The sequence below is a fragment of the Protopterus annectens genome, chromosome 9.part0, assembly GCF_019279795.1.
Source record: "Protopterus annectens isolate FY-2018-M chromosome 9.part0, PAN1.0, whole genome shotgun sequence".
NCBI lineage: Eukaryota > Metazoa > Chordata > Ceratodontiformes > Protopteridae > Protopterus > Protopterus annectens.
The window spans coordinates 863,456,604-863,468,906 of NC_056743.1; the positions used below are offsets into that span (position 1 = coordinate 863,456,604).

Consider the following 12,303-nt stretch of genomic DNA (forward strand, 5'->3'; position numbering starts at 1 on the left):
CCACCACGGAAAAGTCCCCACCGCTACCTTCGGATTCAGATATTACTCTTGAAGAAGAAAAACATTCCTACTCAGACTGTCTGCCAGAATGCTGGACCTCCCTGGGAGGTGCGCTGTAGTCAGAAACCTTTGATATGAGATTGTGTTCTCAATCACATTGCTGGGGAGAATGTTTTGAAAGGCCTGCAATGTGTTGAAAGGCCTGCAATGTGATGACATCCCTCATCTCCAGAACATTGGCCTTCATGGAAAACCAGGACCTTTGTTCTGTGCTCTCTTCAAAATGCCCCATCACCCCAATCCAAGAAGGGAGGCATCTGTGGTGACTGTGGCCAATGGCCGGGTAAGAGAAAATGGTCTCCTGTTAGTCACCAAAGGTGACTCCAGCCACCTCAGAATCTGATCATGAGAAACCTTTGGCAGCCTGACGAGAAAGTCCAAATAGGACCACTGCAACACAAGAGTCCATTGTAGACCTCTCCAGAAGGACCAACCTTATGGAAGCTGCCACATAGTCCAAAAGTTTCAAAACAGCATGCACTGATACTGCCTGGGATTAAAGGTAGATTACTCTGGAGCTTGGGAGACCATATCAATTTGGCAGCCTAAGACTTTAAATGTCTGGACAGGGTGTAGACCTGATATTTGATAACTGACAGTTATTCCCAAATGGCTACACAACTGCAGTAGTAAGGTAGCCCTGGGCTTCATTGGCTCTTCCCTGCCTCCACGAGAGTCTCTCTAACAGTCCAATTAAGGAAAGACTTGAAATTCCTGGTGCCAGAGTGGGACTGCCATGCACTTGAAAATCAAGGCAGCAGTGGTGAGACTGAATGAAGGGCTCAGAATTGTTAACGACTGGTCCCCATCCGGAAGCTCAGGAACCTCCTGGATCATCTCTGTATCTTGATATGAAACACATCTAACTCTCCTTCCTTAGTAGAGGTAGAATGAACTGGACTGCATCATGACCATTCAGAATTTGGTCTGTTTCACAAAGGAAATCAAAGTTTGCTCAAATCCGAAAACGGCTTGAGGTCCTTGTCCTTTTTGGGTACCAAAAGGAACTGTGAGTAGACCTCAGATCCTCGTTGGTCTGGTGGGACCTCCTGGATGACTCAACCTGCCAGTAGCTTCTGAACCTCTAAGGATGCCTGCTGTCTCTGACAGGATGGAATGTCTGGGAGACGTTTGTGACTGAAATTTGGTAGTTCTATAAATGGAATGGTAGAGAGGCTGGATAGGACTCAACACCCAAGCTTCTAGGTGAAGAGCAGGACTGTCAGCTAACCCTTCAGGATCACTGCAAGGGCCCTCTGGAGAATGCATCATGAAAGCTCTGGTTCTCAGGGCAACTTCCATTATGGTCCCCTTCCTGCTGCAGGAAAAATCCACAGAAGGAGTATCCTGGGAAGACTTATTTTTCCTAAAGAGACGCTTGTTCTCGTTTTGATTCCATGAGAAAATTTGCTGGGGGGTAGCAAAACTTACTCTGATGGCACACAGCATCTTTCCGTTTTGCTTGCTCATAGTAACTTAATCTTTGACCCCAATAAGGAGGAGCCATTCAATGGGGCATTACAGGTCACCTTGAAGCAGTGTGCGAAACTGCACAACTGTATCCAAGCATGACGTCACATGACAATGCAGGTGTCAGTTGCTCAGGACACTCCATTGGCAGCTTTAGAGACAAGCATGGAAATGTAGGCAATACACTGGAGAATGGACAGTCTCCAGTGCCCTCTGAATCTCTGGAGATTGCCAACATTCCTGCATACTTCAACCACTGGATAACATTAAAGCCTTGTCAGGTGAAAAAGGTAGTTGACTGCCCTTAAAGCAAATGTCACCAAGGCACTTCCCTAGCTGGTCCAGGGTCGGAGACTCTCCACCTGGGAGACGGGCCGAAGAGCTCTCCTTTGAGATTTCCCTCTTTGTGGTGGCTGGCACCACAATCTCATCAAAGTCTGGACTCTTACTCTACAGTGTGGCCGATCCTTTGGTGGGGTGAGAATTTTGTTGGGTTTCTTGGGGATCAGCTCCACACCGAAAGAGTGATAAGAGACCTTGGGACAAAGGTGGAGAGCAGTCTCTCCTTTGATAATCACATTGCCACAGTAGTCAGGAAATCCTTCTACGTGGCACACATCACAAAAGGTTTCTCATCCAGAAAAAAAAAAAAAAAAAGAGGTCATTGTTCCCCTCTACTCATCACTCATTAGACCCATTATAGAGTACAACGCCCCTTTTGGTATGTACCTCAAGACATCCACAACTGGAAAGGCTGCAGAGCTACCTCACAAAGAGGATTACTGGCCTCAAACAGATGCCCTATGCAGACAGACAGTCTCAAAAAACTCCACCTTTACTCCATCGCATATCGCCTACTCAGAGGTGATCTCTGCCTAACATACAAAGCTATGTCAAACCCAGAGCTGTTGGACATGCTCCACTTAAAGAAATCCCATTCCCTCCGAGCGACATGCTCTAGGGACCTAAACCTTGTCACCACAATAAACAGAACATGCCGGAGGGATAGATCCCTGTCTCAGAGACTTCCCATACTCTGGAATAAACTACCTATCTATATCAAACAAAGCTCCTCATTAGCACTCTTCAAGAAAAATCTTGATGACTGGATGGGAAATAGGAAATTCACCCCGGGGATCACCTCTGTGGCTCTGCTCGACATTGGAACAGGAAAATAATTTTCTTGGGTGGCAAAAGCCAGGGTACCTTTTTGGCTGGGCTTGTATAGTCCCCAGGGCCAATAGCCTAGTACCTACCTATGAACATGGTCAGGATCCCTATATGCCCTCCTAAACACTGGATCTATGAGCATATCCAGAAGGGGAACCACGCAGGGTGTGGATGGGCACATGATAAAAGGCCACTAAAAATACTGACTCCTCTGAAAAAGGAGCTTCAGTGGTCCAGCCCCTGCTCTTCAAAGAAGCTCCAAAAGATCAAAACCAGCATCATCGTGTAGTTGCGTGGGGGACCCCCCCTCTTCCTTGAAGTCAGTATCTGCAGTGAGGGACTTCTCAGGGGAGTTCCAGGTGCTTCCTCTAGCACTGCTTCTTGCCTGACACTTCCTGCTCCGGTGAATATGGAGAAGGGGAAGAGGTAGGGGCCCCAGTAAGGGACTGATTGAAAGCTAATCAGCAAGGACTGTCCTGGATCAGACTGGTTGAAGGCACAGATGAGAAGGAGGAGGGGACAGTGGAGGAAGACCCATCTCCTTAGCAAACATTCTCTCCACTATATCAAATGTGGAGGCAGTAGGTGGTAGGACAGAGCCAATACTCCTAATATGCGAACAGACCAGAGAAGTATCAGAACCCAGGGGAGCTATGCCCTGTCTAGAAGTCAAGACGGGGGCTGAGCTGTCATGAAGCAGATACCCCAAACTAGAGGGATGACCCCAAAGCTGGTATAGTCTAATCCAACTTGGAGACACTGCCTCGAAGCAACATCTCTGTGTTCCACTCAGCTTCAATGTAGCGAGTGGAAAAAAAAACAGGTGTGGGTCAGAGCCAAACATGGCCATGCCCTCGATTTGACTCTGAGGGTGGGCCGGAAGAGCTCAGATACATAGCGATGGTGCCAAGGTTCTGTGAGGGATCCAGGACCCGAAGGGATAATGCCCAATTACATCTGTGCTTGCAAGAAGGACCTCATCAGCTGCTCCAGATCCGAAGTTTTGAGACTGCTCACTGGTTGCAATGACCAAGAGGATGAAGCCACCAATGGGGGCTTAGAGATTCGTTTGAGCAGTGAAGGACCCGCCGATCAGAGGCAAGCTGGAGAGACTTAAACCCAAGGCGGGAAAGGAGACGACCCAGGCTCAGTGTAAAGGGAAAAGTGGGAAGATACCCAACTTAAAGAGCCCCTTTCACCAAAAAGGGACTGGGCACAAAAAGCTGGAGAGAGAACCTTATTCGAAGTCAGCAGAGAGGGTGATCAATGTCAGAGCCAACACTACGGCCAAGGCAGCCAGGGAATCTGAAGTACCTTCAAATCCAGTGAATGAGAAGAGGGACCAAGTACAGAAACAGAGGCAGACCTCTTACAGTCTCCTTTTGAAGCCTTGGAGAAGTGACGACTCTTATCCAAACTGTCCTTTGAAGTCAAGGGGGAATTGCCTGCTGGGAGGAGACTAAAAAACAAGCATCTCCTTCCTCTCACTGACCACCCTGGAACCAAATCCCTCACAGACTGCAGACGGCAAATCCAGGTGGGCAGCCCCAAACAATAAATGCATATCCTGCGAGGGGAGCTTGTGCCCACAAGAAACGCATCAGATCCATCACACTGACACTACTGAAACAAAAACACAAACTAGACCTACGCTATCCTATACACACTATCTAGAAGAAAAGACTAACCGTGCATAACCTACTGATAAGAAAAAGGGATAACAAGAGAAACAAACACTCCGCTGTGGGAAAAGCCCATCTCCAGCTACACACACCAAATTTGCTAACAATGACCAGTAGCCTACTAATACCTAAAAACCTAACCTAACTGTATACTTAGACTAATCAACTACACTCTAAGGGGTAGGGGAAAGAAAGGACAATAAACAAACAAAAAAAAGATACATCCAAAAGCGGAGCAACAGATTGAACTGCTATGCTGGAATGACAGCAAAAGTACAGTTTTGTACCTACCATAAATGTAGATGTCCGATAGACATGCAACTGCAGTCATAACATGTGGGTTGTCCTGCCTCAGGCAGCCCTCGGTTGGCCGGATTCCAAAGTCTGGGTCCGGCGTCGGCTGATGTCGCATTTCTCTCCCACGTCAGAGCGGCTGGAGTACATAAGCATCAGCCAACGCCATTTTCTTCAGTGTTTCTTGCCCCAGATGCCAGGTGCCCTCCAAGGAAGGCTGTAATCAAATTGGAAGACAAAAACAGGATTCCAAACAAATAAATGAGCAATAAAACAAATACACCATAACAGATATCCCCAGCTAAGAGTAACAGGGATAGGAGTGGACCCTAGGCATAGAGGGGTATGGAGGGAGGGAAAATCCGACTGCAGTTGCATGTCTATCGGACATCTACATTTATGGTAGGTACAAAACTGTACTATGTCCTTCAAGAATGCAACTGCAGTCATAACATGTGGGTAGAATACCATAGCTTAGCTGGGGAGGAGGTATGCACTAGGAAAGAGATGGTGTGGCAATCAACCCCTGCAGGACTGCGAAGCAAAGCCTGCTCTGGATCTGGAATATAGAGGAGATTGTAGTGTTTGGAGAATGTATGCACGGAGCTCCATGTAGCAGCTTCTAGAATGTCCTTGGTAGGCACCCCTCTTAAAAATGCTGTAGAGGTGGCTGTAGCTCTGGCGGAATGTGGTCTGACATTGGCTGGAACAGTCTTTCCATGAAAGGAATAACAGAATCTGATGCAATGTCCAATCCATTTAGAAATAGTCTGTTTTGAAATTGCTTTTCCTTGGACTGCAGGGGCGTAAGCTACAAAAAGTTGTTCAGACTTCCTACTGGCCTTGGTTCTGTCCAGGTAGTATTGAAGTTGTCTGTGAATGTCCAAGGTATGCGAAAGTCTTTCCCCCTTATTCCCAGGACTGGGGAAGAAAGCAGGCAGATGAATGACTTGATTTAGAGAAACCCTAGATACCACCTTTGGCATAAAAGTAGGGTTGGTCCTTAATGAAACTCTGTCTCTGTGGAAAATAATAAAGGGTGGTATTGCCATTAGGGCCTGTAGCTCCGAAACCCTTCTTGCTGAGGTAATTGCCAACAGGAAAGCGGTCTTCCATGAGAGAAATTGCAAGTCAACTGAAGCTGCTGGCTCAAAAGGAGGTAGAGTCAGTTTTTCTAAGACAAAATTGAGGTCCCAGGCTGGCACTGGGGCCTTTCTTGGTGGCTTAATGTTCTTGATTCCCTGAGGAATTGTCTTAGTAAGGGGTGAGAGAAAACAGGAGGATCAGTGTTGTATCTAGCTGAAATAGCAGATGCATGTATCTTTATGGAAGAATATGAGAGGGCGTTCTTTAACATATCTGCCAAATATTCCAAGATAAGTGGGATGTTCAGTAATGATGCATCATGTCCCTTGCTGGTATTCCAATTGCTGAATCTTTTCCACTTTGCTAAGTAAACATTTCTGGTGGATGGTCTTCGAGCCTCTGTTAGTATCCGCTGAACTTCCTCAGAGAGAGATAAGCTGAAGTTATTTAGGGGATCTCCCAGGCTGTTAGCTGCAGTGTCTGAAGGTTTGGATGCAGTGTTTCGAAACTGTGTTGAGTTAAAAGTAGAGGCCACTGAGGGAGGGCCCACCTCCTTGTGTGACATATGCTCCGTAGTAGTGGGTACCAGTGTTGTCTTGGCCAATCCGGAGCTATTATGATTCCCTTGGGCTTCTCTGCTTTGATCTTTAGTAATACTGAGGTCATCAGTGGCAGAGGTGGGAATGCATAGATTGCTAGGGAGTTCCAATTGAATGAGAGGGCATCTATTTTCCAAGCTTTTGGATGGTATGTCCTTGTGCAAAATTTTGGTAGAAGATGGTTGAGGTGAGAGGCAAATAGGTCCACTTCTGGCTTGCCCCATGTCGAAGTGAGTTGTCTGAAGGCCTTCGGATGTAACCTCCACTCGTGTGGATCTGTGAAATTCCTGCTTAGGCTGTCCGCCAACACATTGTCTTTTCCTGGAACAAACTGGGATTGTAACTGGATGTTTAGGCTCAGTGATTTCTCCCAAAGCTGCATTGTCAGTCTGCAAAGGGGGTAAGAGTGAGTGCCCCCCTGCTTGTTTATGTACCACATCACAGTGGTCTGTTCGTATCATTAAATGGCCTTGCTGGAGTTGGTGTTGAAAAGCCTCGATGGCATGCATTACTGCCAGCATTTCCTTTTGGTTTATATGCAGATGTGTTTCCTTTGGAGACCATTGTCCTTGTATGCACCTGCCTGCCATGTGCGCCCCCCCATCCAAGGTCTGAGGCGTCTGTAGTCATGGTCTGTGTTATCTGTGGTTTTTTGAATGACATACCTGTGTTTTCCTTGCTCACCGAGGCCCACCATAGGAATTCCTTTTGTAGGCATGGAATGAGTGGTATGATTGTCTCCAAGTTGTTGCTGTGTTGAGACCAAATGCTTTTTAGGTACCATTGAAGCTTTCTCATGTGTAGTTTTGCTAATGGAACCAGTAGAATGCAGGATGCCATGTAACCCAGGGCCTGTAGGAATCTCCTTGCAGTCATCTGGGTGAGTTTTGCTAAACCTTTGAAGTATGAGTTAACTTCTCTTGCTTGTCTTCTGTCAGGTAAGCCATCTGAGAGGCTGCGTCTAGTTTGGCTCCTAAGAAGATTATTTGCTGGGATGGCTGCAGTCTTGACTTTTGGAAGTTGACTGTGTATCCCAGAGCTTGAAGTAATCGTATGACATAATCCAGGTTTTTTGTCAACATCAATTTGTCGTCCGCTTGTATGAGGCAGTCGTCCAGGTACGGGTAAATTTGTATACCCTGGAGCCTGCAATGAGCAATTACTGAATCCAGGCATTTTGTAAATACTCTGGGCGCAGTAGATAAGCCAAATGGCAATGCTGAGAATTGATAATGCTCTGGCCCTGCAAGAAATCTGAGGTATCTTCTGCAGCTGTGTCTGATAGGGACATGCAGGTATGCCTCCCTGAGGTCCAGAGTAATCAGCCACGACTCCTTGCCCAGCATGGGAAGGAGCCACTGTAGAGTCAGCATTTTGAACTTTGGTACTATGAGAAAGGTGTTTAATGCGGACAAGTTCAGTATTGGTCTCCATTGAGATTCTTTTCTTGGAACAAGGAACAGTCGAGTAAAACCCCTGTTCTTGTTCTTGTTGTGGAACTCTTTCTATTGCTTTCATTCGAGTCAGCAGAGTGATTTGCTTGATAGCCTCTGCCCTTTGATTTTGTGGTAGGTTTGGCATGCCTTGTTTTCTTGGTAAGGTATGAAAGTGAAACCTGTACCCTCGGTCTATAATGTCCAAAATCCATTTGTCCTTTGTCAGTCTGTGCCAGTTTTCTGCAAACAGAGATAATTTCCCGCCCAAGGGAGCTTCAAGTCATTCCCTGGTAGGCGGTAGGAGAGGAAAGTCATTGAGTTTGTGGTTGTTGGGCAGGGGAAACCCCTGCGTCACTTCTTTGGTTTCCTGGCTGCCATTGTCGCCCCCTGTAAGGGCCTCTGTATTGGCCTCTTCCTCGGCCACGTCTGTTCTTACCCCTTTGAAACTTTTCTGGATTAGGAAAGGACCAGACTTTTGAAGGCCAATTCCTACTGAATCTGGGGGGTTGAACCTGGAGGAAATCTTTCACAGTCTGAACTGATTTTGCTTTTTCTTCAATGGTCTTTAACACATCCTTAGCATTTGCACCAAAAAGCTTGTTCTTTTCCAAAGGTGCATCCAGAAGTTTTGCTTTTACATGATCTGGTAGAGGTTGATCTTTTAACCAAGCATGTCTACGAATCACTGCCCCTGTCATAGCTGCCCTACATGAAGCTTCCAGTGCATCATATCCACACTGCAGGAAGTGATTGCTTACTTGCTGAGTGTTATGTACAGCTTCTTGTAAAGTCTTCCTGTCTAAAGGATCAGGAGAAGCTAATGTTTTTTGTAAATCTTCTAAGAGATCATCCTGATATTGTAACATATGAAAAAGGCAATTTAAAGCTCTCATAGATAAGGTAGTGGATGTGTAAACCTTTTTGCCCCATCTCTCTAATGACCTTGCTTCCCTGTTGGAGGGCAAAGGATTTTTTGAGGTGGAGGCTGAAACTCCTTTAGGCCCCTGTGAAATAGTTTCCAAATCAGCAGTATGGGCCCTGAATAAATGGGAATGAGTTTCTGGGACCCTGTAATACCCGTCTGGCTTGGCTGGAGCAGGAGGAAGAGAATCAGCGGTAGCACTAGAGTCAGAATACAAATCATCCAGAACATCAAGTACAGGGGGAATAGCTAAGGGCCTGTGCTGAGGCTTCTTAAGGAAAGTCCTAAGGCGTTTCCTAGAATCAGAAAATTCCTGACCCTGCCACTTGAAATGTTCACTCATGGTGTGCAGAACTTCCCCAAAAGAAATATCCTCAGGAGGGGAGGCCGAAGGGATGGAATCTTCTGCATCCGAGTCCTCATAGGTCTGGAAGAGCTCTTCCTGGCTATCAGAGTGGACAGAGCCCTCAGAGTGTTCATCTGAAGGAGTAGGGTCAGAGGGGTCAACCCGGGGCCTTTTATCAGGAGGAGGCTGTGATGCTCTCTCAGGATGGGCCTGTGAACCTCTAATCATGGAAATTAAATCAGCAGCCATGGACATAATTTGTGTCTCCGGAGTCGTAAGGATTTAGAAGCAATATGCTTTGTTTTGCTGGCTGCCTTAGCCCTAGTGTAGGCCTTAATAGACATGGCCATAGGAGGCCTGGCAGCTCCACGTGCAGGAGTGACCTTGTCTACAGCAATGGTCTCGGGCATTTCCTCGGTTTCGGTATCCGGAGGAAAGTCTATAACTGGCGTCGGAGTAATGTCTGGAATCGGAGTAGTCGGTAATGCGGTGTCTTCGGTTCGGAGCGGTGGAGAGACCGTCTCAGAGGGAACCGGAGCACTCGCGCTAGGTTTTGGTGTGGAGTCGGAGGTAGACGCAGGCCGAGGATGTCGGTCCTGGTCTTTTCGCTTTTTGGGAGTTTGCGATGTCGGAAGATCCGACGGCATGGTGTAGACAAATTTATCGCCGAAAAAATCTTCAGCGAACTCCGCCCGGCACCTGAGAGTGCGCTTGTTGAAGCGAGCACAGGCTACACAGGCCGAGACGTCGTGGTCTGGGCCCAGGCAAGGGAGGCAGTAAGAGTGGAAATCCTTATGAGGTATTTGTTTACCACAAAAAAGACAATTGTTAACTTTTTCAGTAATTTCTGACATCGGCTGAGGCAAGAAAAGGTCCCCAACGGGGTACTTAGCTTTTTTGATGACTTCGGTATCGTAGAATACAGGAGCTGACCGACCGGCACTTGCGAACTGCTTCTGCTTCGGGCACCGCGCGGCAAGAAAGACTGAAGAAAATGGCGTCGGCTGATGCTTATGTACTCCAGACTTTGGAATCCGGCCGACCGAGGGCTGCCTGAGGCAGGACAACCCACATGTTATGACTGCAGTTGCATTCTTGAAGGACATCTTTGAGATATCCTCTAGAAGTGGGAGATTGTGGGTAGGGGAGGCAGAGCCTGACGATTTGAATTCTTGTGGATTTGGCTGGTGTTCCCACAGGCTGAAGCCAGACAGAGAAGACATTGGATCTTTTTCCCAGCTTAAAGGTTATTCTTTTTCATAAAAAGCAAGTTTTCTGAGACAAAAAGTACAGTGGAAGACCCCCCCCCCCCCGGGACCTGTATGCTAGTAACAGAACAGTGTTAGCCTACAGCTGATCCACAAAAGCCTGCAGAGGAGCACTCTTCTCAGTTAAGGGCTTGGCACCCAACCCCGACTTGTATTCAAGCTCAGCTCGAGCTGGCCAGCTGTTATATCCTATGCCGGACATATAACCCACATAGCTTAGGCTCTTGCCAACAGTAATCATAATAATGAACATATCATTACAAAATGTTACTAAACGCAGTTATGAGCAAGTTACTTAAATCTAGACTCAAAAAACTTGAGAGAGAAACAGAATTTCAATGGGTATCCCAAAAATGTAGCCTGGAGATGTTTGGAAACAAAAGAAATGAATATAGCAGCGGCAACAAACTGAAAATGGAGGACATAGGCACCAAGGTGTTATGGATAAGGGAAGGTGCAAGGGCAGCATGGGAAAGTTTCATCCACCAAGCTGAATATTTCTGGAGTACTCGAGTCCAAGTTAAAGACCAATTTCTCCATTGTTAACTGATGTAACTGCTAGAACTCGGATCAAAACTGACATTAGCACCCAAAATGACTATGCCACTCCCTCTGTGAAAAAGCCTAAACAAGCAGCCACCTATATTCATGAATTATACAATGAATCAAAATACAAAATAAATAGTCCACTCACGGCTCCACAAAGTGTATAGTCCATTTTAAATTGTTCAGCATTTCTGGTATCATTCATAAATCCACAGCAGTTTAAATTTTTTTCAACTGTATTACGAGTTTCATTTGATGCAATTCCCCAGGCAGAACTCAAGAGAGCTTTCTGTTACAACAAAAAAGAAAACAAGCGTAGAGAATAATTTTGGTAAATGTACAAAGACAGAGTTTGTGAGTGAACAGTTAAAGAATATTTTGATTAAACACCTACAACTTGTTTACAGAGATTTCAATTACAACAGCACCTAAAATAAGACGAATGATGCAAAAAATAAGCCATTAAATTAATTGAAGCTGCAGGTAAAAATGCAACATTTCCAAACTAGAAGAAAAATTACATTAGATTCTCTAGAATAGTACCAGATTACATAATGACTTCAAAATCATTTTATGCATTTGTTATACATACATACAGTGCAGAATTCTGAAGTAAAATAGGATGGCAAACAGATAATCACCAAAACAGCTAGATGGGTTCCTCTACCATATGGCTTAGCATAGTTACAGGTTGTGGTTTAAAATATACTTTAAAAGAAGGGTTCCATATTCAAATCAGTTGCAACACCAAAATGTGTTCTGGGGGGGGGGTTCAATTCCAAGGACTGCAACTGTGATCCTCAAAATGATCAGACACCTACAAAATGTGGGCAAATGTATAGCAAAAGTGAGGAAATGGTTAAATTACATTTGATGCAGCACTAATTCTGAGAAGTCAGCCTTCTGAGACAGAAGGTCCTCACAGTTGCCATACATAATTTAACAGGGGGTAGAGAAGAGCAACTCCCCACATCCGGCTGTGCAGGAAAGTCCCATGCAAAAACACTTCAGGTTTGTGACAGTAAGATTCATTATTTGCTGTTTTGGAGCTGAATGTTAATTTTTAGTTATGCAACAAACACAGTGGGGACATGGGAAAATACACAAGAGTATTGCGAGCTCCAGTGGCAACTAAGATTACTTAGTTTAAATGACGTGCTCACTATAAACAGTGAGCTAAAATTAAGAGCACCTTAGACCTTTAAGAGGTGTTAACATCTTTACACGTTTCTATAAGTTTTTTACATAATTTTTACTATTGCAGCATCCTGAATTTTAATATTTTGAATGGTTAGCTTGTTAATTAATCATGTAATTAAATTTACTTTATTTTAATTTGCAGTTTGTTAACCGAGAAAGTCCACTGGGCCAGAAGTAGCCCGTTTTCAATGAAGGCCTGGGGAGAAAAGCTCCCTATACAATTA

At 45.5% G+C, this 12,303-nt stretch overlaps 1 protein-coding gene across 1 annotated transcript in view; it reads right to left on the minus strand.

Moving 5' to 3' along the window:
* LOC122810601 (tetraspanin-31-like) overlaps positions 1-12,303 on the minus strand; it is a 261,380-nt gene that overhangs the window by 115,861 nt on the left and 133,216 nt on the right. The window contains exon 4 of the mRNA XM_044082177.1: positions 11,028-11,168. Within this exon, the coding sequence (XP_043938112.1) occupies positions 11,028-11,168 (141 nt within the window). The remainder of the gene's footprint in view (positions 1-11,027; positions 11,169-12,303) is intronic.